General features: G+C 45.0%; 4 protein-coding genes across 10 annotated transcripts in view; 2 read left to right on the forward strand and 2 right to left on the reverse strand.

The window, feature by feature from the left end:
* The first annotated feature begins 160 nt into the window (after positions 1 to 160).
* Positions 161 to 21,621, forward strand: apc2 (APC regulator of WNT signaling pathway 2). 3 transcript variants are annotated; one of them, XM_058638110.1, is made up of 15 exons: positions 280 to 461; positions 3,191 to 3,217; positions 3,341 to 3,496; positions 3,905 to 3,995; positions 4,442 to 4,796; positions 4,881 to 4,989; positions 5,086 to 5,199; positions 6,536 to 6,610; positions 11,662 to 11,763; positions 12,169 to 12,562; positions 12,650 to 12,748; positions 12,836 to 12,975; positions 13,407 to 13,601; positions 13,745 to 13,959; positions 14,056 to 21,621. In XM_058638110.1, the coding sequence occupies exons 3-15, from the start codon at positions 3,362 to 3,364 to the stop codon at positions 19,589 to 19,591; spliced, it is 7,560 nt and encodes a 2,519-aa protein (XP_058494093.1). In that variant the 5' UTR covers positions 280 to 461; positions 3,191 to 3,217; positions 3,341 to 3,361; the 3' UTR covers positions 19,592 to 21,621. The 3 variants fall into 3 exon arrangements, with proteins under 3 accessions (XP_058494091.1, XP_058494093.1, XP_058494092.1); XM_058638108.1 differs by lacking the exons at positions 280 to 461; positions 3,191 to 3,217 and adding an exon at positions 161 to 230; XM_058638109.1 differs by lacking the exon at positions 280 to 461 and having other exon boundaries at positions 2,466 to 3,217.
* LOC131465434 (E3 ubiquitin-protein ligase RNF135-like) lies at positions 6,619 to 10,692 on the reverse strand. 2 transcript variants are annotated; one of them, XM_058638113.1, is made up of 5 exons: positions 10,068 to 10,692; positions 8,573 to 9,517; positions 7,799 to 7,952; positions 7,626 to 7,720; positions 6,619 to 7,455 (listed from the first exon to the last, which is right to left on the reverse strand). In XM_058638113.1, the coding sequence occupies exons 2-5, from the start codon at positions 9,390 to 9,392 to the stop codon at positions 6,896 to 6,898; spliced, it is 1,629 nt and encodes a 542-aa protein (XP_058494096.1). In that variant the 5' UTR covers positions 9,393 to 9,517; positions 10,068 to 10,692; the 3' UTR covers positions 6,619 to 6,895. The 2 variants fall into 2 exon arrangements, with proteins under 2 accessions (XP_058494096.1, XP_058494097.1); XM_058638114.1 differs by having other exon boundaries at positions 8,573 to 10,692.
* Positions 21,622 to 22,850: 1,229 nt separating the features above from the next.
* c9h19orf25 (chromosome 9 C19orf25 homolog) lies at positions 22,851 to 24,391 on the reverse strand. Of its 4 annotated transcripts, none has more exons than XM_058638117.1 (3): positions 24,173 to 24,391; positions 23,593 to 23,756; positions 22,851 to 23,437 (listed from the first exon to the last, which is right to left on the reverse strand). In XM_058638117.1, exons 2-3 carry the CDS (start codon positions 23,732 to 23,734, stop codon positions 23,256 to 23,258), a joined length of 324 nt encoding a protein of 107 aa, XP_058494100.1. In that variant the 5' UTR covers positions 23,735 to 23,756; positions 24,173 to 24,391; the 3' UTR covers positions 22,851 to 23,255. The 4 variants fall into 4 exon arrangements, with proteins under 4 accessions (XP_058494100.1, XP_058494103.1, XP_058494101.1 ...); XM_058638120.1 differs by having other exon boundaries at positions 23,593 to 23,765; XM_058638118.1 differs by having other exon boundaries at positions 23,593 to 23,779.
* A 15-nt stretch (positions 24,392 to 24,406) lies between these two features.
* Positions 24,407 to 26,526, forward strand: part of sgta (small glutamine rich tetratricopeptide repeat co-chaperone alpha) — an 8,794-nt gene continuing 6,674 nt past the window's right edge. Inside the window, exon 1 of the mRNA XM_058638115.1 lies at positions 24,407 to 24,560. The gene's annotated coding sequence lies outside the window, so the exon portion shown is untranslated. The remainder of the gene's footprint in view (positions 24,561 to 26,526) is intronic.

Genomic DNA, 26,526 nt, shown 5'->3' on the forward strand with positions numbered 1-26,526 from the left:
ATAATAACAATAATGATTGATTCAGGTATAAAAGTGTTTGAACAGGAAGGCAACTGATGATGATGATGAGTAAATGATTCTGTGGCTCCATCTAGTGGACAAACTCAGCATTAAAAACTAACTCCCTGTTGGAGAGCTGTGTGTGCGTATGTCCCTCTCGCTCTCTCTCGCTCTCTCTCGCTCTCTCTCTCTCTCTGTCAGTCGTGTCCAGCTCTGCACTCAGTCACGAGGTAAGATTTTTCGCTCCTTTTTTAATTTTTATTATCCCTTTAGGTCAGATTTCAGGTTGCTGTTGTTTTTTAAACTGTAACTCGGGTTAGTCGTCAGTTGCCGTCGGCCTCTCTCGGCCTGGCTCGGTGCGGTTCGGCTCGGTTCTATTGCTGAGCTCTGCGGACGAGGACAATGAGGCGGTTTGATCAGCGCATAGAAGGAATCAGTAGAGGAGGAAGCATAATGTGCAGGTTTATGATGTAGAACCAGAATAACGCAGGTTCCTTTCACACTGCAGTCAATGAGGAGGGGGAGGAGGAGGAGGAGGAGGTGTTTTTGTCTTCATGCGGGAAGATGGAGGAGGATTTAGGATGAAGATGGAGGATGAAGATGAAGATGGAACAGATAAATGTCAACATAAAGCTTTTTTTGTGTTTAAATATGATCTTCATCTTTTTCCTGTTGTTTCTTCATCATCTCAGATTAAATTGAATTTAAAATCAGTGAATATGATGATGATAATGATGATGATGATGATGTGATGATGGTGATGATGTGATGATGGTGATGATGATGAAGATTATGATGATGGTGATGATGATAGTGATGATGGTGATGATGATGATGGTTACGATGATGATGGTTATGATGATGATGGTGATGATGGTGATGATGATGTGATGATGATGATGGCGATGATGATGGTGATGTTAATGATGATGGTGATGATGATGATAGTGACGACGATGATGATGGTGGTGATGATGGTTATGATGATAATGATGATGTGATGGTGATGATGGTGATGATGACGATGTGATGATGATGATGATGATGATGATGGTGGTGGTGATGATGATAATGATGATGATAGTGATGATGGTGATGATGATAATTATGATGGTGATGGTGATGATGATGATGGTGACAATGATGATGGTTATGATGATGATGGTGACAATGATGATGGTGATGACGATGATGATGATGGTGACAATGATGACGGTGATGATGATGATGGTGATGATGGTGATTATGGTGATAATGATGATGATGGTGATGGTGATGGTGACAATGATAATGGTTATGATGATGATGTGATGATGATGATGATGGTGACAATGATAATGGTTATGATGATGATGGTGATGATGATGGTGACAATGATGATGGTGATGATGATGGTGACGATGATGATGGTGATAATGATGATGATGGTGATGATGATGATGATGGTGATGATTATGGTGATGATGGTCTCAGCACAGTTTGTTTTCTCCATCAGTGATAGACCTGCTGTTTTTTTAGTTCCTGCTCTGACGTTCAGCTGATCGATACTAAACTGTGACATCATCAGACTAAAGGTCACTGATTGGTCAGAGAGTGTCGTCACTGAAGAGTCATGAGCGTGACGTCAAAGCAACAATGTCCAACTGTAGATCAAAGTTAAAAAGACTCCTGAAAACATGTCCAACATTTAGCAAAGGAAATGTCTAAAATGTCAATGTTTAACAGAGAGTCTGGTGAATTTAGAGACAGCACTGCTGAAAGCCGACGATCGTGACCACGTTCACAACATATCTTTTTAATGATTCACTTTCACCCAAAACAACTGCTTTACAAGTCACTAGTTACTTGACCCCACGGACTGGGAGTGAAGTATGGTTTTTAGCTCTGGCTCTGTCTGTCTGTCTGTCTGTCTGTCTGTCTGCCAACAGAGGCTTGTTGTGTAAATGGGGTGAAGTCTGCCATCTGTGATTGCCTTGTTTGTGTTTGTGTCACGGAGAAAACAACGTCTGTGGTGACTCCGCCCACACAGAGGAGGAGCTATGAAGTTGTGGAAAACCAACCAAACTGTGCCGAGGCGAGGCGGGACTATATAGTGGTAAAGCAGCTTAAGTGGGTGTGGTCTTGAATTGGGCAAACATGGGCGAGGCCACCGTAGAAACCTTTGGTGTCAATGTGGACGTATAAACATGAGGTCATCACAACTGATGATGTCATAATTTAATAAATGTTAAGCTAATGATGACACCAGCACATGTAAACATGTATCTTTATATAGACAGCATATAATCTACATCTTCACTGTGTTTGTCATCGACAGTGAGAGGCGGAGCGTCTGTAAATGTAAATTCTAAAAACCTGTGACCTTCATCCTAACATCAATAACCAGTGTATGTGTGTGTGTGTGTGTGTGTGTGTGTGTGTGTGTGTGTGGGGGGGGGGATGGAGGGCGGGGCCGTGGCTGGAGGTCAGCTCCTCGTCATGTTTCGATGAGTCAGGATTTTAGAACAATAATCTGTGAGTGTCACAGCACAGACTCACACTGATGCCATTTCCTCCTCCTCCTCTGCTATGCCTGGAGGATGTGGTTGCCATGGTAACCAGACAGTCTCAGAGGACACACAGAGGAGTGGAGGATGGGAGGGTCTTTGTTTAGAGACAAAAGCAGAATCACTTTATTATTGTTGATGATTTGTGAGTGAATAAATGAGCAGATTAAGATCAAGGCTCAGGATTATTCATGTCTTCATGACACGATTCCTTCAGTGTTCATGGTCTTTGTCCTCTGGAGAGACGAGGGACAGACAGTGTCTCTGATTATTGTCTGTGCCTCTGGAGACAAAGAGTGGACGTGTGTCCATGTGTCTCTCGGTCTCTCTCTGATCGCCCTGCTCTGTCATCTCAGATTGGGGTCACAAACCTCCGACTGTTCGTCTCCATAGCAACAGCACTGTTACTGATCCACCTTCATTTGATTCATTTTCCACGTGGGTGGAGTTTCTTACCCAGCATGCTCTGCTGCCACTGCAGTGTGTGTGTGTGAGAGGCAGAAAGAGACATCTCTTGATGTAGATGAGTGGTCAGAGTGAGGGGGAGGGGCATGTTACTATGGTAACATCAATATCTCTGAGCTCATTGATGGGAAACATTTAAAAACAGTCTCATATTTATTTATTTTTGTTTGTTTTCTCAGATCTTTTACAGAGAACGCACAGAATATGTGAGTTTATAGAGATTAAATTAAATCCCAGTGAAGAGAAGTCATGTAACGACCTTCAGAAAAAAACGACATGATGTTAGATAACAGAAGCTGCTCTGTGTGTGTGTGTGTGTGTCACCACAGGGGGCGCTGCACCATGTGAACATGGCCAACGCTTCTTACGATCAGCTGGCCCACCAGGTGGAGGCGCTCCGCAAGGAGAACTCCCACCTGCGGAGGGAGCTGGAGGACAATTCCAACCATCTGTTCAAACTGGAGACGGAGACATTCGGCATGAAGGTGAGTGATCACATGATCGTCATCAGCTGATCCTTTAAGGGATAGTTTGGCTTTATGAAGTGAGGTTTTATCAGGTTTAGACTTTAAATATACAAATAAACAAAAAGTAAAAATAAGCAAATAATCAATAATCATGAGAGAGAGAAATCAGGCTGACCCTAATCCTGTCACACACACCCACACAGAGGAACACACACACACAAACACACGTGTCCACATGTTGAGAGCAGCTGGATTATCAGATTATCAGATTGAGCTCAGACTCAGAGACGAATAGTTTGATTCTGTGATCATGTGATTTGACCTGATTCTTTATCTTCATCCGCGTTTGAATGAGCTCACACTTTAAATCTTTAAATATAACGTTCATGTTCACATTCTTGTTGTCATCTCCTCCTTCTCCTGCAGGAGGTGCTGAAGCAGCTGCAGAGTAAACTGGAGCAGGAGGCGGGAACTCTGGCATCATCAGGGCGGAGCGATGTTCTGCACCAGCTGACAGGTGAGTGGGTTTAAACTCCTCCCACCTCAGGTGTGTTGGACGTGTCCTCTGGGCGGATCTCTAACGTGATTGGCTGACACGGGGACACTCGTGGTCCAACATTGTCAGAAAATGACAGAAAGAAAAGGAGTTTGTGTTTGTGAGAGTTTAATCTGAGGGATTATTGTCTGTTAATGTTCTTTAAAACACTGATTATGTTTTCACACATTTGTACAACGTTCTTAACTCATTTAATGTTCATGAAAACATATTCATGTGTATACGTATATATACACTGTATATATACATATATACAGTATATATGTATATATATTCGTAGCGAACCGTCACGGTACAGGCACTTCCGGGTGGTCACAGAGCTGGACCGCGGTCCGTAAATGTGGTGTACATAGCTAGATAGATATAGATATGTGATTATTGATGTGATTATTGATCGTGGTCCTCAGAGCTCCACATGGACCTCACCAAGTACTACGAGCTCAAACATCAGCCTCACAACCTGAGGCTGCTGCCGGGCACTCTGGGAGGGGCAGGGAGCGGCAGTGTTGTAGGGGCGGAGATTGAAGACCACCTGGCTCTGCCTCTGTCCTCCTGCTCCTCCTTGTCCTCGGTGGCGCCCGTGAACCGGGCCAGGAGTCCACTCAGATCCTCGTCCCGTCAGAGCGACGCGTCCGCGGGCGAGGCCACCGCCCTCATGCTGCCGCATCACTTCCTGGACGGAGCCCCGCCCAAAACAGCTGTGATCAGCGGCGCAGACGGTCGACTGAGCGACCACCACCTGGAGGAGCTGTACAAGGAGAGGTGGGCGGAGCCATCATCGACTCGAATCACCTGATCTGTCTGAACGTCCCATAATACTCACAGTGTGTGTGTGTGTGCGTGTAGGAACCTGCTGTTGGGGGAAATCGACCGTGAGGAGAGAGAGCGATGTTGGTTCTTCAGCCAGCTGGAGGCGCTGTCACAGAGACTGACACACCTGCCACGGATCGACACAGTGAGAACACACACACACACACACACACACACACACACACACACACACACACACACACACAGGTGTGTAACCCCTGACCTCTGACCCTGTGTGCAGTTCTCACTGCAGATGGATCTGATCCGACAGCAGCTGGAGTTCGAGGCCCAGCAGCTCCGCTCTGTGATGGAGGAAAGATTTGGGACGAGCGACGAGATGGTTCAGAGGACGCAGGTGAGAGAGTCACCGCTGATGATGTCATCAAAACCAGACGCACCAATATTACTGGCCGTTTCTCAATACTCAAGTAAGCAAGTATGTACTTGCTTACTTGAGAAGTATATACTTGAGAAGTATGCTGGGAGTATATACTTGACAAGTACAGGTGTACACAACTATGTGGCTGTTTCTCAATACTCAAGTATGCAAGTATGTATGTATTGTTCTGCTGTTTGAATGGTGGCTGGCGCCAAGTGCTGCAGCCTCATTACCGCCACCTACAGTGTTGATAAATTAACATATGAAATACTTTTAATAAATGCATATATATTTTTATCATTTTCACAATTTAAATATTAATCTTCATTTATTTCTATTAAAATATATAATACAAATAATACAATGTTGAAAATAGATATATTACAGCATTGAAGGGTAGTATATATATATATATATATATATATATATATATAATAAGTAGTAGTAGTATATATATATATACTGGTATATATACCAGTGCGTCTGGTATATATATATATATATACTACTCTATAAATATATAACGTGTACAAATATATACTACTCTACATATCTAATATTTACATATTATATTTAAATATAGATACAATGATTGTGCGACTTTAATATAAATCTAAAATTCAAAGTTAAAATAAATAAAACAATAATATACAAACTTTCAAACTGTCAGGTCCAAACATTTCCATTAAAAAACAAAATAACACGTCAACAACAAATCTATGGATCACACCAAGCATCTAATGACAGCGGCGTCTGAGCCAGCGGATCATTTCATCAGGACAGGCCGAGGTAACGCTGCTCTGTGCCGGGCACAATGAGCGCCGAGCGTCTGCAGAGGCGGAGCTTATCACCTCCGACAAACGTTGCTGTCAAACTATAAATACATCGGATCTTAATACACAAACCACATGTTTGAATTCTAAATGACTAATTTCTCCCCTCAAATGATGTTAAAACTTTGTTCCGGGACACAGAAAAATATTTATTTCAGATTTATATTTCTATTATCTGCTGCTATGCTCCGCCGAATTGATTCTGGGATACATGGCCATCCCAAGTACGCTTAAGTCACCTCCGATGCGTACTTGGTAAAAATGGGCGGAGTGAAAACACTTCCGGGTTTGAGAACCGTCCTCGATGTTCGCTTACTTGAGAATTGGAACAGCACTTGGACTGGGGCTGATAACGTTTTCACAAGTACGGGAGTATGCAAGTACGCACAAGTACGCACAAGTATGGATATTGAGAAACGGCCAGTGTTGTTGAGACGTAGCAGGTCTAAACTCTGTGTGTGTGTGTGTGTGTGGGTCAGATGCGTGTCGCTCGTCTGGAGCAGCTGGAGAAGGAACTGCACGAGGTCCAAGGGAGTCAGGAGAGTCAGTTACAGGTGACACACACACACATACACACACATACACACGCACGCGCACACACACACACACACACACACACACACACACACACAAGCTAGGAATCTCACAGATTCTCCCAGTTTAGGCAACTCCTTCAAGACCCCTGAACCCTTAGACCCCCTGAACCCTTGGACCCCCTGAACACTTGGACCCCCTGAACCCTTGGACCCCCTGAACCCTTGGGCCCCCTGAACCCTTGGACCCCCTGAACCCTTGGACCTCCTCAGCCCTCGGGTTCAGCAATCTATCCTTGGGCGTCGTCACTTCAGCAGTCTTTCCCAGTCTAACTCCACCTGACACAGCGACACTGAGCCGTCGTAGGTCCACACCCAGAAACCCGGGTACAGAGGCTCAGTGAAGGTGGAGGTGAAGGAGTGGAGGAGGACCATGGCGTCCCGGGAGACGCAGTAGAAGGACAGAGATCCAGCAGACCAGTCTAAGAAGACCCCGACTCTGTGGCTGAAGGGTTCTGGTGTGGTGGACCTGAACCTCTTGTTGTTGTGGCTCGGTGTGTAGCTTCCTTCTGAACACTCCAGACTCCAGGACAACTTGTTGTGTCCCAGCAGACAGTCCACCGTGTCCCCGTCTCTGGAGATACTGTTGTATGTGACGCCGATGTCGGCACCGCCACTCCACTCCACCTCCCAGTAGACCTGGTCCAGCAGCCCCTCCCTGCACAGGACCTGAGGGCAGCTCTTAAAGCGGTCCAGGTGGTCCAGGCAGCGCTTGCTCGCCCACAAACGAGTCGCCTTCCTGTTGAGGTCACTGAGGTGAAGCTCTGCGTTGGCAGTGTTGGGGTCAAAGGTCAAATAACAGGCAACTGGTGGTGAAGGAACAAGAGCAGCTGATCAGTAAAGGTTTTTAAAATCACTCACTCCAGGATTATCTAACGTCTTTAATTAATGCTGAGTCATCATGTGTTTTCAGTCTGCGCTCAGGTTTAACAAAGAGCTGTCACACGCATGGACACTAAAAACTATGTCATCTTACAGTTTTTCACAGACCACAGGTCTCCTCCTCCTCCTGCTCCTGCTCCTGCTCCTCCTCCTCCTCCTCCTCCTCCTCCTCCCCCTCCCGGCTGCTTCCTGTCAGACCAGGAACCAACAGAACCTCAGGGTTTATCACATGAAAACCAGAACATGCAGCTTTGTCCTATGTCTCACCTCATGCTCATGAGTCTCAGCTCAGAGAGCAAATTCTCAAACTCAAGAGTCTCTGAAGATTCTTCTTCTTCTTCTTCTTCTTCTTTCTTCATCTTCACTTCCTCGTTTTCTTCTGATGCCACAGAGTCTTCATTACTGTCGGGTCTGTGATCGACTGCAGAGAAGCAGAATATTTCATTATATCTGGATTTACAATCATACACAACCAGAAAAAGAGGATTTCTCAAGAAAATGCAGAGTCATGGTGCTGAACTGAGTGTGATGAGACTGGACAAGATATTTATCTAATAAAATCTCCATCAGTTTTAGTCTGATATCTATGTCTTTGGCTCGCTGTGAGATAGACTAAACCACTCACTCTCCCACACCAAAGAAAAACAGTGATTTTAACATCACACACAGGAGAGTTGATCCACTGCTGCCTCCATCGCTAAGTTTAAATGTCTTATTCTGTCACTTCTGCATTTAAAATATTTCATTTAGACTTATCTCAGTGACACAAAGTGACCACACGAGGCAGCAGAGGACCAGCAGCTCCTGTGCCCCCGCCAGCTAAAATCACTGACTTTCTCTGTGGACTTTGGTGTGGGAGAGTGGTTTACAAACTTCTGATGTAAACATGTCGTGAACATGTTCTGAGGATATCATAGAAGTCTTTTGCGTTGCTGTTTCTCAGCAGCAGGGGGCGTTCTCAGCACAGTCAGTACCTCAGACCATCACATTTCAAAGAACCTTAATTATCATTTATTACAAACATGGTGTTGAAGAACGTGCCTGCCTGTGATGGACACATTGTCTCCCCACTGTCACTTGGTGATGCGGTCTCCTCAGACTCCTCCTTCTTCTCAGACTCCTCCCCGTCATCTTTGTCCTCCTGTCCATTTGTCCTGTCTGTCATGGTGCTGTTCACATTCTTCTCCGACAGCTTTTGACTCAAACCTTCGTCTGTTTTCTCCTGGTTCATCTCTGAAGGTGTCTCCGTCCCTCCCTGACTGTCCTCTGCTGTCCTCAGTTGTCTTTGTTCTCTTCTGAACAGCTTCAGAAAAGCTTTGTCCATTCTTTCAGCTGCTGGGGCTTTTATTTTGGAGGAGTCTTCCTTCATGGAACAGCCCTGGTCACTTTTGTCCTTGAGGGGACTGAGCCTGAAGACATTAGAGATGTCCTCTTTGATGAGGCTCAGATGTCTGAGTGTCCTTTCTGCTGCCTGACTGGTTGTAGGATCAGTGGACTTCACGTCTCTGATGTTAAAGATGCTGCTCATGTCTTCTTTAAACTGACTCAGATCGTCCCTCAGAAGACTGAGTGCATCGGGGCTATCTTTGTCCACCTTTGTGTCTCCGTCCTTCAACACTTTGAGGACTTCCGCTTTGAACTGACTCAGGTCTTCTCTGAGAAGAGTCAGTGCGGTGGACGCCCTTTTCTGGTCCGTGTTGTTCTGGTCTGCGTTATTCTGTTCCGTGTTATTCTGGTCCATGTTATTCTGGTCCGTCTTATTCTCGTCCATCTTATTGACATCCGTCATCTTTGTGTGTTCATCGCCATCCTGTTGGACATGTCTCTCAGTGCCCTGTGAATTGTCCTCTGTGAGACTCATTTTCTGTCTCAAATACAGTTGTTGTTGATGTTCTTCTTAATTTGATCTGATCATAAACAGTTTGATGTGACGAGGATCAGTTTCACTAAACTTCTTGACCTCGATCTGTCTTCTCCGTTCATTTCCTACAGGACAAACATTAAACACAGGGACAAAAAGTTAAATATTTTAAAAAGTATACAGTGCGGCTATTGTTAGCTAGTGTTGTTAGCATCGAGCTAACAGTGTGGCTATTGTTAGCGAGTGTTGTTAGCATGAAGGTAACAGCATGGCTATTGTTGGCTAGTGTTATTAGCATGAAGCTAACAGCGTGGCTATTGTTAACTAGTATTGTTAGCATGAAACTAATAGTGTGGCTATTGTTAGCATGAAGCTAACAGTGTGGATATTGTTAGCTAGTGTTGTTAGCATGAAGCTAACAGTGTGGATATTGTTAGCTAGTGTTGTTAGCATGAAGCTAACAGTGTGGCTATTGTTAGTGAGTGTTGTTAGCATGAAGCTAATAGTGTGGCTATTGTTTGCTAGTGTTGTTAGCATAAAGTTAAAAAAAGAAAAAGAATTTTGTGAAATGTTAAAGACAAAGTGTCTTTGACACAGAAACGTGTTGATAACGAGTCACAACATAAAAATGAAGTTTTTAAACGTCTCATACATCTGATTCACTGAGTCACTTACATGTGAAAGTTCAAGTCCTGCATCTCTGTTCTCGTCTCTGTCCTCGTCTCTCTGTCCTCGTCTCTCTGCCTCTGTCCTCGTCTCTCTGTCTCTGTGGACTGGTTCTTTCAGCTCGACATGTTTCTGGTTGGACCTGTTAGTCTTCATGTTTCTCTCTCGATGCTGATTGGCTGATTGCGTGCACTGGTTTATAAACAAAGGACAGGGACGTGTCTTGTTAAAAACCTTTAACAAATCTGATCTATCAGTAACAATGTGGTGAAAACAGAAAGACAACTTCCTGTTAGTAAAAAAAAAATACAGAACCAGAAGAACCAGAAGACGTCTGATCTGAGAGACAGTGTCCTTGCACTTCAGTCTGTCTTGTCCTCCGCATGGACCTTTTTAGTTTTGGTTAGTGCTTAGATGAAATCAGGTCCAGATCCAGGTCCAGACCCAGGTTCAGAGCAGCTGATAGGTGAAGAAGGAAATGATTTCATCAATAATGAACTAGTTTGAATTATTCATCACCTTTGACCGAGTTTGACCTTTGACCTAAAAAAATAGGATCAGTTGATTTTGAATTCAAAGTTAAATCATGTTTGGAAATATTTTATTTGTCTTTATTTTAATGTTATAATTAAACATTTACATACATTACATACATATAGTTAGGCTAATATACATATATACAATATGTATATATACATATAGTTAGGCTAATATAGATATATACACATGTATATTTACATATGTGTATATATATATACACATATGTATATATACATACGTATATGTATAGAGAGGCAGAAAGAGAGAGTATTTATATAACATCAGGTCACAGAAAATAAAGTGGCTCGTTGCTATGCAGCTTCTCTGCAGCTTCTCTGCCCGTCTCTACCAGCTGCTCTCTGACTGGCTGTTGCTAGGCAACAGAGCTGCAGGGAGAAGAAGGAGAAGCAGCAGCACAGACTGAAGTGTCTCGGCTCTGTCTTCCATGAGGACACGTTTGACATGAAAGTCAAACAGTTTGAGACATTTTTTTATGGATTATTGATGATTATTGTCTCTCTCTCTCTCACACACACACACACACACAGTGAATCACGTCTTCAGCTCTGATGCTCGTCAGCCATTTTGTCTTCATGTCGCAGCTCGTTGTGTTTTAATGGAGGTTTGGATCAGAGCCACACACACACACACATATCCCAGGGCGTTGCCATGGTGATGGGAGGATGAAAGCTTATACGCGACTCTGAGGATTCAGTCTGAATTTAAATGAAGCTGAATGTGTGTGTGTGTGGGGGGGGGGGGGGGGGGGGACTACTAAAAAGCAAATCATAACAAAGAATAATATGTTTCAGTCATTTGAGGTTTAGTAAAAAGGCAAATATGTTTGAAACATGCAAGTAAATAATTACATAAAACAAGTTAATCATGGTTTCACCATTTATCAAAAGCACCTAATATACAAATGAAAGTGGTTGAATCAGAACATTAATAGCATTTATATGACATGAATATTACATATATATGACTTATAAATAAGGAAGTAAGACCCAACTAACAAACATTTACCCTGAAAATCACTGATCTTCCTCTTCTTCCTCTTCAGCTGTCTGGAGCTGAGAAGCCCCCTGCTGGAGAACCGGAGAACAACACGTCATCGTCTTCAGCTGCAGCAGGAACAGAAGCTGCAGGAGACGGCGGCAGCAAGGTGACATTCACCTGCATCTCATAGAAAACTCTAATACACTGAGTGACCACTTTATTAGGTTCAACTTCACAGTTCAACTTTAAATCAACCTTTGACCTGAAGGAGGGATTTAAACATGTCAAATTAAAGGGATAGTTTGTAAACTACTCACTCTCCCACACAAAAATCCATAGAGAAAACCAGTGATTTTAACATCACACACACTGCTGCCTCCATCACTGAGTTCAAATGTCTTATTTTGTAGCAGCCATACTTAAAAAACCTGAACTGCCCCTTTAAAGTTGTCTGAAGGATATTAAAGTGAGTCTCACAGTAATATATTGAATAATCTCCATGTGAGTGCAACAGTGCCTCTGTGTGGTGGAGACAGACGCAGCGGTTCTCTGACGGTTCCTCGCTCCTCAGGTGGAGATGGTTTTCTGGTTGCTCTCCATGCTCGCCAACAGAGACAAGGAGGAGATGTCCCGGACTCTGCTGGTGCTGTCCAGCTCTCAGGACAGCTGCATCGCCATGAGGAAGTCCGGCTGCGTTCCTCTGCTGGTCCAGATCCTGCACGAAGCTCCGGGCGGCCCCGGAGGCGGTCCTGGAGAGACAACAGTGTCCTGCAGCCGAGAAGCTAAATCCAGAGCCAGTGCCGCTCTCCACAACATCATCTACTCCCAGCAGGACGAGGGCCAGGCCCGGCGGGAGATGCGGGTCCTGCACTTGCTGGAGCAGATCCGGACCTACTGCGACAGTGGCTGGGACTGGATCGAGAACCACACCGGGACACCTTCACCTGGAGGAAGCAGAACCAGTGGTAAGACCGGTTCTTTCTAAACCAGCAGCAGGTAGAACCATCGCAGACTCAGCAGCTAAAGGTCACTTCCTGTTTCCTCCTGAGCAGATATTCCTGAACCTGTGGAGCCACAGATCTGCCAGGCCATGTGCGCCATCATGAAGCTGTCGTTTGAAGAAGAGTACCGACGTGCCATGAATGAATTAGGTTGGTGAAAAACACCGACTCTTTATCCTTTAACACCGCAAAAATTTTCCACTTTCACTTTGTGATGCTGTGGGTGTCATTCTCCAGGCGGCCTGCAGGTGGTGGCAGATCTGATTCACCTGGACCAGGACATGTACGGCATGCAGAATGACCCTATCAACATGGCGCTGCGACGATACGCTGGGATGGCGATGACCAACCTCACGTTTGGAGACGTCGTCAATAAGGTACGAACGGAGTGGGAGTGGCTAGTGCTGAGGGATGATTGACAGGTGTCACTGTGAAAACCCTGTTCACCTGTCATGGTGCAGGAGTGGTTAGCTTAGCAATAGCCACATAACAGTAATCACAATCATCACAGCACTTTATTGATTAACCTGAGGAGGTAAATGTGTGAGAAGTTAGAGAAGTTAGAGAAGGAGGAAGTCTGGAGCAGAAGTCTTCATTTAGTGTCTCATTCAACCTCACTTCAAAAAAACTGCTGTCTCTTTAAAGGTCAACATGCAAAATGAGTCAAAGGAGACAAAGAACCTTTGGACGTTACTGATGAGATAAATGTCTTCATATGAGTTTACAGTGTCACAAGTCTTTGTGATATTTGTTCCTCTGATTAAGTTTAAAAAACCAAACCGCCCGTCTTCTGCTCGTCATCCTGCAGGCGACGCTGTGCTCGAAGAAGAGCTGTCTCCAGGCTCTGGTGGCTCAGCTGTCGTCAGACAGTGAGGAGCTGCATCAAGTGGTCTCCAGCATCCTGAGGAACCTGTCCTGGAGAGCAGACATCAGCAGCAAGAGAGTTCTACGAGACATCGGCTGTGTTTCTGCGCTGATGACCTGCGCGTTGCAGGCCACCAAGGTGAGCCGAATAAACCCACCACAAACCCAAACAAAAATGTTTTAGATTTTTTTTGCATTCATTTCTTAAATCATTCGCACAAAAACCAGAACTGTTGGAACAAATGTCAAAGACTAAATCCAAACCCTGTTCTGTTTCTGCAGGAGTCGACCCTGAAGAGTCTTCTGAGCGCTCTGTGGAACATGTCGGCTCACAGCATCGACAACAAGGTGGCCATCTGCTCTGTAGATGGCGCTCTGGGCTTCCTGGTCAGTACACTGACGTACCGATGTCAGACCAACTCGCTGGCCATCATCGAGAGCGGAGGTGGAATTCTCCGAAACGTTTCGAGTCTGATCGCTGCTCGAGAAGACTACAGGTCTTTATTCATTACCTTGTTTGATAATTTTCAGTTTGCACTAACACAGTTTTTGACATAAAAATTAACATTTTCTACTGATTTCTTTCTTCACAGGCAAATCCTCAGGGACCACAACTGCCTCCAGACTCTGCTGCAGCACCTGCGCTCCCACAGCCTGACCATCGTCAGCAACGCCTGCGGGACACTCTGGAACCTTTCAGCCCGGAGTCCAAAAGACCAGGAGTTGCTGTGGGACCTCGGAGCAGTTAGCATGCTGCGCAACCTCATCCACTCTAAGCACAAGATGATAGCCATGGGCAGTGCTGCAGCTCTGAGGAACCTCCTCACCAACCGACCGCTGAAATATAAGGATGCTGCAGTAGTGTCCCCCGGCTCCTGCATGCCCTCACTCTACATGAGGAAACAGAAGGCTTTGGAGGCAGAGCTGGATGCAAAACACCTGGCAGAGACCTTTGACACCCTTGAGAGACAGAGCCCCAAGCACCTAACCCTCAATAAGCCACTTCGGCACATTGAAAGTCTGGCGAAAGACTATGCATCTGATTCTGGTTGTTTTGATGATGATGAGGCTCCAAACGTCTCCAGTAGCTTGGAAACTGGCAGCTTCTCCATGCTGTCCATGTTCCTCACCAACTCAAACTTCTTACAAAACCAGCCTCGTAAGAGAGACAGTGAACCTGAAAGAGATGTGGACCACCATCAGATGATCGAGAAGAGACATGCGCCCTCTGATGATGTGGTATCTGCTGCTGCAGAGAAGCTGGCAAAAAAGATTACCAACACAGTTGCCAAGATCGACAGGTTAGTGGAGGACATCACCATGCACACGTCCTCAGAGGACAGTCTGAGCTTCAGCTCGGAGGATCACCTGGCGGACTGGCCTTATGGTCTTGATGAACTCAATGAAGCCCGAGCACAATCATGCTCCCCCTGTCACCTCTCTGATACCAGCAGTCTGGCTCACAGAGAACGTCTCACTCGAGCCCACGCACTGTTGCGCCTCAAAACCGCCCACACAAGTGTCTCAACGGACAGTCTGAACAGTGGCAGCACCAGTGACGGCTACTGTGGCAGCAAAGACCAAATACAACCTGCTCCAAGACCCCTAATTGTACCACAGCAAAGACCCAACCAGCTCGATCTCAAGGTGGCTCATCAACAATATCTTAATGTAGGACCTGGTGTCCTCAATGAGACAAGCCAGCAAGATATTCCAGAGAGAGATTCTGTGGACAACAAAGATGTAAAAGCTCTTGAGCTCAGCAACATGGATGCAGAAAAGAACCAGGATCAACCCGTGCAAACACCTGTGAGTGTGTCCACTAAGGTCTCCTCTGATGTCAGCATGACATCCATTAAACTGTCACCATCTTATCAACAGGTTCCACTCATTCAAAGTGTGGCCAAATTTGGTGTGGCAAAGACGGCGATTAATGTCCAGGCTGCCCAGGCAATGAGGAGACAAGCATGGGTTCCTACTGTGATGACTGGGGGGAGCATCACAAAATTTTCACCAATGGCGTCCACTAGAAGTCCAACCATCGGGACGATGGAGACAGTTCAAAAATACTCAGTGGAGAACACGCCAATCTGCTTCTCTCGCTGCAGTTCATTGTCTTCCCTGTCTTCTGGGGACGGAGCCCTGGACGGACAAAGTGAAAATGAACTGGAGAGTGACTCCTCTTTGGAAATAATTGAAGTGGAGGATGGAGAAGTGGTGAAGAGAGATGACGAGGATGAAACCCTGGAGGATCTGAGCGACAGCCAACTGCTGATGACGGACTCCAAAACCTTCCCATGCAAGGAGACAGATCCCATTGAAATTCCCTGTCCTGCCAAAAGGGAAAAAGTTTTCCTCAGAGGGACTTCACCTGCTGTGCTTGAAGACAGATCTCCATCCAGTTCATCTGACAATTACATACATGAAACACCACTGGTAATGAGTCGCTGTAGCTCGGTCAGTTCCCTGGGCAGTTTTGAGTCTCACTCTATTGCCAGTTCAATCCAAAGCGACCCATGCAGTGAGATGATCGATGGGACTATAAGTCCCAGTGATCTACCCGACAGCCCTGGACAAACAATGCCTCCCAGCCGAAGTAAAACTCCATGTTGTGTTGAGTCAAACGGACCAGAGACACAGGCCTCAGGAATAACGGGCCAGTGGGAAAGTAGCCTGCGGAAGTTCATGGAGATCACAGACAAGGAGAGGTTTAACCTTCCTCCTGACCTTGACACAATGATCTACTTCACTGTGGAAAAGCCAACTGAGAACTTCTCTTGTGCTTCAAGCCTAAGTGCTCTGCCTCTCCATGAACACTATATACAGAAAGACGTAGAGCTGAAATTAACTCCCCTCCTCCAGCAAAATGACAAAGACCTTCCCTTCCCTGATGAGGATGAGCAAGGGCTCGACCACGGAGAGAGATACAGTGAAGGCAATTCAGACGATGATATAGAAATCTTAAAGGAATGCATCAACTCTGCAATGCCCTCCAGGTTCAGAAAAGTGAGATCTTCCCTAATGACCACAATCCCTTCGCATATTCTCAATTCCCATATCCGAAAACAAATCCATCTTCCTGTGTACATGATGCTCCCGAATGGCAAAACACAAATGTGTCCTGGAAGGCGAATTGTCATCCCACAAAAGGACTTGAGGTTTGATGATTCATCCCTCACTGATTCTGCAGAACATACCCCTGTTAACTTCTCCAGCACAACATCGTTAAGTGATGAAACACTCCAGTATCCAGTAAAAGAGAGGGGGGCTAAAGACTGTACAGCTAAAGGTATGAACAGACAGGAAGTGCTTGATGACGAGGCAAAGAGGATTGAAGACTTGCGGATATTCTCACACTTCCACAAACCCAACAGGACTAATCAGCCACCTGAGATACAAATGAATCGAACAACAAAACACGTCATACCCACTCAGAGGGTGTTGATGCAGAGCAAAGAAGTCGCTGACAGAGTGGCAAGCCAAAGAAATCGTGATCAGTCTCCGAACCAACAGAAGAAGAGGTCAGGTCAAGGCAGTCACAGAAAAATGGAACTGCCCATCATAAAGCAAAACACAGACATCAATACTGGATCACAGAAAGGAAAGACAATCGTCCGACAAATGACACATTCTTCAGAGGACAGTAACAGCTTCTATACTGATGAAAATGAATTTGATGAAACAATGAAGCGAACAAGTAGAAAACAGTTCAGGGAAACAAGCCGAAACACTTTCTCACGGAGCATGACGAACATTGGCAGGATTGATAATCCTCAAGCAAAACCCAGAGGTTTTCAAAGATTAAAACAGAATCTGATAAAGGATGAATCTCCAACATGTTACTCACTCAGCTCTTCTCTGAGTTCACTGAGTGACGCTGAGTTTGACGAACACAAATCAAAAGCTCAGCAAATATGGTACAAAAACAGACACAACAAAACTCTAAGTATGGCACAACAATCGAAGTCTATGACCATTCACAGCCAATATGAGGAGCAAAGCTCACCAAGTTCTGTGAGCATGGATTCAGAAGACGACCTTCTTCAGAAGTGCATAACATCTGCCATGCCCAAGCAGAGAAGGAGGCTCGCTGCCAGGAGGAAGAAGGCCGAAAATTCGCAAAAACAAAAGCAAAAGGTCTCTGATAGTTGGAACATGGATGAAGAAATGGACAGTGACGATATGGCATGGGATGAAGATTCTGACCTCAACAGTGTTGAATGGCGGGCCATACAGGAAGGTGCTAACTGTGTTGTCACTGGGCTACAGGCTTCCAGGTCTCAAGAACCATCCTCTGAAGAGACTGAATCAGTCCTGTCATTCATGTCAACGTCCAGCTTTACACCTAAAGAAAGGAAGTTTGCTAAAGACAAAAAGGCAAACAAACCTTTAGATTTCGCACAGCGCAAGCCCGTTCCAAACTTACCAGTGGTTTTCAGAGGCAGAACAGTGATCTATACTCCGAAAAAAGAGACTGCTCCATCACAGAGACCTCCTCCCAGAAAAGTGCCAACCAAGACAGATGCTCCAAAGAACCCAGATCTTGCTCAGCACAGATCAAAGAGCCTCCACAGATTAGGCCGCCCCCAGGACACAGAACTGTCTTTGCCAAAGAGGAGCTCTACTCCACCTCCAAGGATACCAAAAAGTTCATCCTCTGGATCGTCACAAAGCTCTACACCATCCAAACAGAGTCAGAAGAAGATAACATCACCAATTCAGGCAAACAAATCCATTCAGAAAAAGAATGCCACGCCAGTTAGCAGTCCACCAGCAAGGAGTCCCCCTGAAAGAAAGGGAAGGTCCCCTGTTGTGAATCAAAATGAAAAGTCCCCACCACCTAAAACTCAAAAGTCACCAGTTCGAATCCCTTTTATGCAAAATTCTGGAAGACAACCCAGACCTTTGTCACCGCTGGTCACTAACCAAACAACCGACATACAAACTAATCAGGTCAATGGGAAAAGGGTTCTACCCCCTAACCGGTATGACCTTGTCAGGATGACCTCTGTCCACTCAAATGGTGGTGAGACTGATCGAAGTGGATTTTTAAGACAGCTGACTTTCATTAAGGAATCAAAGACTGCACTGAGACGTGATGGATCTGTCCACAGCATGTCAAGCTCTCAAAATGGATCACCCCGCAGAGCAGTTCCTGGAGCGTCAGCTGTCTTCCTTTGCTCTTCACGCTGTCAGGAACTTAAAGCAGCTGTTCAAGCTCAAAGAAGGGTTCAAGTAAAAGGTGCAGAACCACCACAGCAGGTCCGTAGGATAAACTCTGGCCTTCAGAAGCAGAGTACAGCCCTCTCCAGAGCAACCTCTAGTGAAAGGAATTTATCTGCTAGACGCCAAGCCAGGAGAACAAGTTCTGAAAGCCCCTGCAGGGTGGCTCAGCGAAATGGGTCCAGCAGACTGTCCAGCACCAGGCAGCAACAAGACAAAGACACCTTTAAACGTCATGCCTCGTCACCGAGCATAAACATACTGAGCCGAGTGACCAGCCGGTCTTCCATCCGCTCTTCATCATCTGATTCGAGTGGAAGGGCAAAGAGCGAGGATGACACAAAGAAGAAAGGACAGAGATCCTCGTCCACCTGGAGGAGAATCAGGGATGAGGATGTACCTCAGATCTTGAAGACTACTCTGCCAGCCAATGCTTTACCTCTGGTGCCTTCTCCTGATGGGGAAAAGCCAAAGCCACCAGTTCTTGCAGGTAAACTGCCTACCATTCTTCTTGCATCTCGCAAGACAAGTGATGCAACAGTCCAGACGGAGGATTTTACGAATAACAAAACCAACTCGAGCACCTCTCCATCCGTCGAAGCGGCTCCGGTTACGTCCGAAGAAGTGGCACGACTCAGCCATTTCAAGAAGATCTGTGCCTCCTCAGGGAGTAACCTCCTGGGTGGTGAGTCAGACGGTTCTCTGAGGAGCCATAGCACCATTTCTACAGGAACAGCAGACGGTCACGTGGGCGGAGCTGTCCATTTCCGACAAGGATCCCCCAGCAAGGCTGCACGAGTCACACCATTCAACTACACCCCCAGCCCCATGACATGCTGCCTGCAGGACTCACAGATCCAAGCTGCCACGGTCAGTGAGAAGTCAGGAGAGAAGAGAGAGTCGTAGGACGTTTTGTGGATTACTGGACTCTACTGTGTCTCTACTGTTTCTACCGTGTCCCTGAATGAAACTCTCAAACCCTCAGGTGGACAGACAAGGAGTGTGCTGACACTATACCTCGGATATTGACCTTTAAGTTTCTCCATTGATCACATATTCATGTTTTTCTGTCTGAACAGCTTCCATCTACGCCTCCTACAGGGTTGGATGTATGCATTGAAACAGGTCTGATATGAACGGACCGATATTAACTTTTAGAGATGCACTTCAGGAAAACATGTGGCCAGATGAGGAAGTGCATCTTTTTGTACTTGTTTTGTATTTGTAGAATAATTATTGCCTGGTAGAAATGTAGAAATATTCAGCAAAAGACAATGAAGTGGATCTCAGCACATGAATCACTGTCGGTCTCCTGGACACAATCTAATGATATTATGCAAATACTCAGCTGGACTTTCACCTGAAAGAATGTGCAGTCTGTGTTCGACGGACTTTTCATGAAAGACACAAACGCATTGACATGTAAAGTATTTTTTACATAAGTTCATCAAAGCTCAAACCATTCAACTGTCAATCATTGCTGTTACATAATGAAACACTCCCTCATATTAATAACATTTTTTTATTTAAATTGTCCGTCTTTTAAAAACATTATTTAGACTGAGGTTTTTGTGGATAAACTCCAGGATTTTACACCTCAATTCCACACAGCTTTGTTTGCACCGGACATGGTTGAAAGTGCATTCGTGCGGCAGAAGTTAAGAAATGATCAACTTTCCACACGGTGCCATTAGTGTTGGCCAATCAAATCACAATGATATGTGTAATGCTGTGTTTCCATCATGGTACGGTACAGTTTGGAATGGTACAATCCTGTGGGTGTGGGCTGTGCCTGATGGCCGCGTAGCACGACATCATACCAGTACGAGAACGACGGCACGGAATCCGACTAGAGATGTCAGTCTTTGTGTGAGAACAGACTGTGGGTACACCCACCCCTCTGCCAATCAGCTGCCGTTCTAGCTCCGCCCTGATCATAACATACATTTTACTCTGGTTCCTAAAGGGAAGGGTGACAAAGAAGGCTGATCCCGAGGTGACTTGCGTTTTTGTCGGACATAGTTTCACCAAACAGCTAACACCACGTTACCATCACTTTAGCAACATTAGCAACTCTTGCTACAAAGTCGGCCACACCAGGCGTCAGCCACACCCACTTCAAAAGTTATTAATGTGAGGGAATGATTTATGGAAAGACTTTGGGATACATTGATGCTAACTGTGTGTTTTGTGAGTGAACAGTGTCCGCGCTGTCCTGTCTTCTATGTTTTCATCAGTGTTGTAAATACCAGCCACTTATTACAAACCCTTTCAAAGCTTCCACAACAGTTGTGCGTTGTTCTCCCGACGTGACAGCATGCTAATATATTCACAGACTGCTAATGTGGTGGTGGACACATAATGACAGTGAGACACATGATGAGCATTAACCGTCTGTATTATTGTGACCTATAATAACCTGTCAACATACCAACAAAGCAGATTCAATGAGCACATGTTTGTGTTTGCTACTTTATTCAGGCTCCTACAGCTGTTTGGGTACTTCCTGTAAGGATATGAGAGGATCTTGTGATTGGATGACTGTTGGCAGGTGTGGCCTCGAGAGGTTTTTATAATCGTGTTAATATCTGCTTTACTGTGTTGCTGTAAAAGTAGCGATAGGACGAGAAGTCAAATATTAAGAAGATGAATATTCTCTTGTACTATCTCACTCCTCCTGCTCGCTCGGTCGCTCTGAGATTAAAGACAGGACCAACATTTAAAGTGATAGTTTGTGATTTTTTAAATGGGGTTGTATGAGATATGTATGTTAGATCTATACAACTGAAGTTTCTAAACCACTCACTCTCCCACACTAAAGTCCATAGAGAAAATCGTGTGGTCACTTTGTGTCACTGAAGTCAATCTGAACAAAGGATTTCAAACACTGAAGTGATAAAATAAGATATTTGAACATAGTGATGGAGGCAGCAGTGGATCAACAGCTCCTGTTTGATGTTAAAATCACTGATTTTCTCTATGGACTTTGGTGTGGGAGAGTGAGTGGTTTACAAACTTCAGTTTCCTGTTGGAAAAGTCAGTCTGACAGTGAGATAAAGACATGAACATGTGACATGGATATCAGAGATTTAAACTGATGTAGATTTTATCAGCTGTGTGTCACTTCCTACAACCACATTTCTAAAAACCTGAACTATCCCTTCAGTGAGTGATGAAACTGTGTGACTGCGTTGAAGGGGGATTTAAGCAGCGTGAGGTTTGTCCAACTTCCTCATCAGTGGCCTCGTTCACACCTGACATCAAGGTCAACCATTGCTCAGAGGTTTTTGTCATAATGTGCAGAGATTTCTGGGAGTGTTTTGTTTACCAGACATCGCTGTAAAGTGAGCGCTAAAATCATTCCACTGTCATCTGAGAGAGGAAAGCCTCTGAAGAACACGTACAGTATATGTTCTTTAATGTATCACAGGAACGTGGTCTCACCAATCTCCATTTAAAAATCTGCCACTTCTACAAAGTGTTGCTTCATAATTGTCAAATATGTGAACGAGGCCACGCGTGGTTCTGTGTGAAAGAGGCGGAGCAACAGAGGTTTGTCATCATTTATGTTTCATCCAATAAAGAGTAACGTGTTTCATTACACAGCTGAGTTGACCTCTCCATGACCTCTTCACGTGTTTGTGTTCATCTTTAAAAATGTACATTTTTAGATTTGTAAAAGGGGTGGAGCCTTATGTCAAATATAGACAAGAACTTAAATAAACACCATGTAACAAAAAACATGAGTTCTAGTGTTTTGGAGGCAACGCTCCAAGCTGGGGGCTGACAGTAGGGGGCGGGACATACTGTTTACACATTATGTCTTACAGACATGAGACACTTTGTGTCATAAAAACATGAGACACTACGACCAGAATAATTGCGATTCATGACATAATTGTAAAAATCATATTTAAACTTGTCGAACGCCTCTTTAACACTGAAACGACTACGTTTAGTCAAAAACAAAGCATTTCATTTTTGCATCTCAGGTTAGAAACATTATTTTTAGAAAAACAGTATACCATGAGATATATGACTGGAATGATGCAGCTCCCCCTTGTGGCACTTCAAAATAACTCACTAGGACTGTATGTTGGTGGGTAAGACATACTCATGTTAAATACATTCATGATTATCACAATAATGAAAATTCACCACTGTCAACGGATTGTGAGTGATGTTTAATTTCTATGTGCAATAACATTTTATTGTTTGGTGAGATTTTTATTGGCTGCAATCCACAGACAGTCCATTGTCAGTTAAAGTTCCATGAAGACGACAAATGAAAACAGCGCCCCCCCCGGAAACATCTCCATCCGTGTGATGTGCTGTGTTTTTAAAATGTCTTACACGTGATTATAAAGATGTTTTCATCTTAAAAAGCACATTAAAATATTTGTAGTGCAAACAGCAGACCATCGTGTACCTGAACGCATCATCAGAGTCTGTCACTCACTGTGATGTCATCAGATCGCGCCTTCATCGACAAACACTTCAGTCTCCACAACCACCACCAGAGGTTAGAGAAGACCCCGGCCCTTCACGGCTGTCCTGGACAGAGAAGGAGTCAGAGCATCTGACCTTTGACCTCTGCCACATCTCTGTCCAGGTGCTCCCCTGCCATCCTTAGCTCCTCCCTCTTTTGCAGCAGACGACCTCGAGCCTCCTGAAGACGCTCGTTCAGCTCCATGTAACGACGACACTGCTGGAAGTTCAACTCCACGTCACTGTCTGGCGCCCGAGACGAGTCTGGAAAGAGGGACAAAGACAGAGACGGGTCAGAGACACAGGACAGAGAGGACAGGTGAACAGACACAGAGACGGGTCAGATACACAGGACAGAGAGGAGAGGTGAACAGACAGAGATGGGTCATAGAAACAGGACAGAGACACAGTGGACTCACCTTGTACCGTCTGCTCGAGGATGCTGTAGACTGGGTCTGAGGGCGGGGCTTTGTTGATGTCCTCCAGGATCTGGTCCACAGTGGGGGGGTCAGGGCGGCTGGGCAGCACAACCCGCTTCTTATTTTTAGAGCCAATGTTCATTGTGAAGAGGAGCCAGCGCCACCTGCAGCAGCTCACACCAAATACCTATAATCCAACGCCAAGTCCCAGACCTCTATTTAAGTTTCTATCAAATTAAGATTCATCTGTACGTTGTGGAAACACAGAGCCACATAAACATTGATTAATATAAATATTCCGGACATTAACGAGTTGTTCTTTAATACGGCATAGAAACAAAGACGTGTGTATAAAGACTCAGTCAACAACACTAACTAGCTTAGCTGGATCAGTGAGGACGTGGACATTTGTTGTAGCCCAAAGAAACATTTCAAAGCCGATTTATAACCAAAGGCAATTTATAACCAAAGGGGGTTGGGGATTATTAAACATAGAATATGACGTCATGTTGATGGATTACCAGTTACATGTTTGATTTTACAAACTGTGACACTGGATTTCGTGCTCGTCGCTTCTTACCGGACTTCAGTGTCTGTGACAGACTTCCGGTGAGTGTCAGCGGCTCTTCAGAGCCTCTGCGGCGAATCGAAGCGAAAATACGGAGAGAGCATACACAGATCCTGATGGAAACACGGAGAAAAGACACAGGTCCTGATGGAAAAACAGAGAAAATACACCGATTCTGAGGGAAATACGGAGAAACGAACAGAAAAAAACATCCACTGCTGATCGGAGACCCGCCCCCTGCGTTCTCTGATTGGCTACAACCGCCGGCGCTCTCTCATGACGGCATTATCGCGAGACAAGCTAACAGAGTATCTGACGGCAGTAAAAAGGCCCACGGACAAACCGTAAATCCCACGCTAACTCTCTTTTCTCCACATCATCGACACAGAAAACACCGCAGGTAAGAAAAACGTGTGACCGTGTTTTCGCTTTGGAATCGCGCAACACAACTTCCGGTGAGCGGCCGCGTCTTCACGGTGAACGCAGTGTGATTAGCTAAGATAAGTAGCCGTTAGCATCACGCCGCTTTGGCTCGGAGCGAAAACGTCACAGTTTAAAATGTTTAATAAACATTTTAAAGAATGTTTAATAAACAATAAAACACGCCCTTAATCTGCCAAAATACAACATGTAACATGTGTGTTAGCACAGTTAGCTGCTGGAAATGACTGCAGTTGTTTTTTAACACGAGTTAACAATGAGTACCATTAGTAACATCACAGTGTGTCTTAAATGTCCTCTGCTGACAAACATCAAACACATTAAACAAGTGGATAGTTTACACTCTTTGTTTCTCATATACTCGAGGTTTCCCGGGTGTAAAACTCTTATAAAGCAGTGTTAGTGTTCCACTCCTGCTGCATCTGTCTCATGGACATCAGGGAGGGACCGCTGGAGGGGTTCAGGTCTTACTGGGCACATCAAACTTTCTTGCCATGTTTCTATCATGGTACGGTGTAGTTTGGAATGGTGAAGTTGTGGGTCACGCTTGTGTCCACATTTACATGATAGGCGGAGTGTGGACTGACTCATCAACACAGTGTGACGTCATACTGATGTAACAACGACATGGGACACACACCAGTCCACAACAGACAACACCACAACAGACAACACCACAACAATAGACAACACCACAACAACAGTCAACCCCACAACAACACCAGTCAACAACAGACAACAATGGAGGACGATCTGCAGCTCTTTTTTTGTGTTTGTCTCAAGAAGACAAAGTCAGTCTTTGTATGAGGACAGACTGTGGATGTTTGTCTCCACTTCCATGGGATATTTACACCCATCTTTTTTCTGTTACCCAATTAGCTGACAGTCGTGGGTGGAGCCGTTCTAGCTCCGCCCTGACGTCATATTTTTCTGGGTCTCCAAGTGAAGCGTGTTATAGAATGGAATGGTTAGAGCTAGAGCTGGTTATTTTGGTTCCATTTCTAATGGAAACACAGAAATATGCAGATAGATAGATAGATAGATAGATAGATAGATACTTTATTCATCTCACAGAGAAATTCACATATATACAGACTGAACTGAACCAAAGTGAACCACAGTGAACCACAGTGAGCCAAAGTGGTGTTTCACATAGTGGAAACAGTTTTGGTGACTCATGGCGTATCTCACTGGCTCTACTCGCCACGGCACGGTTATGTTGCGTTTCCACTACAGTAAAAAGTACCTACTCAACGTGGGCGGAGTCATTGCTGGCCGTGACTTCGTTTTATACGCGACACACAAACAAGTACTAGTGACTTTACACCAGACTCCTGGTAGTCACGTTTTTTAGGATTAAGTAGTTTTAACTGATCTACAGTTCGGCACTGTTAGGCTTGATTTCTGTCCACATGTCTTCGGGGTACAGACTCCTACTCCACAGACTACAGCAGCAGGGTCTGTGACGCCGGTCCGTGATCGATGGTACTGTCCCCAAATACACCAGACTCCTCTGTTAAATATAGAGATTTCCCTGGTAGTTGTTGGAGATTAACCCACATTTTTAGGGTTGTTAAGTAATTTTAACCGATCTACAGTTTGGCGCTGTTCGGCTTCATTTTGTGTTTATGGTCTCTTCCTGTGACGACACTCTGGCCAGTCAGTGGCCAGAAGTCTAGCCAATCACTGCATTGTACCTACTCAGCACGCTGAGTAGGTACAGATACTATGCAAGTAGAAATGCCACTTAAACCGAGGCGTGTGTGTGTGTGTATGTGTGTGTGTGTGTATGCGTGTGCGTGTGCGTGTGTGTGCGCGCATTTATAATAAAGTGAATAATCCGACACGTAAATATGAGTACATTTCCCAATTTTTAGCCTCTAGGAAGCATTTTAAACCCCTCAACCCTCTCTGAGCTGCTTGCT

The sequence above is a fragment of the Solea solea genome, chromosome 9 (assembly GCF_958295425.1).
Source record: "Solea solea chromosome 9, fSolSol10.1, whole genome shotgun sequence".
Lineage (NCBI taxonomy): Eukaryota > Metazoa > Chordata > Actinopteri > Pleuronectiformes > Soleidae > Solea > Solea solea.

Coding starts and splice junctions, on each gene's coding strand:
- LOC131465434 (XM_058638113.1), bottom strand. CDS start 9,392: ATGAGTCTCACAGAGGACAATTCACAGGGCACTGAGAGACATGTCCAA. Junction 7,953..8,572: donor AATGTGTCCATCACAGGCAG/GCACGTTCTTCA, acceptor GCTTCTCTGCAG/TCGATCACAGACCCGACAGT. Junction 7,456..7,625: donor CCTGTGGTCTGTGAAAAACT/GTAAGATGACAT, acceptor CTTCACCACCAG/TTGCCTGTTATTTGACCTTT.
- apc2 (XM_058638108.1), top strand. CDS start 3,362: ATGGCCAACGCTTCTTACGATCAGCTGGCCCACCAGGTGGAGGCGCTC. Junction 5,200..6,535: donor AGATGGTTCAGAGGACGCAG/GTGAGAGAGTCA, acceptor TGTGTGGGTCAG/ATGCGTGTCGCTCGTCTGGA. Junction 12,976..13,406: donor TTGGAGACGTCGTCAATAAG/GTACGAACGGAG, acceptor GTCATCCTGCAG/GCGACGCTGTGCTCGAAGAA.
- c9h19orf25 (XM_058638117.1), bottom strand. CDS start 23,734: ATGAACATTGGCTCTAAAAATAAGAAGCGGGTTGTGCTGCCCAGCCGC. Junction 23,438..23,592: donor CCTCGAGCAGACGGTACAAG/GTGAGTCCACTG, acceptor CCCTCTTTCCAG/ACTCGTCTCGGGCGCCAGAC.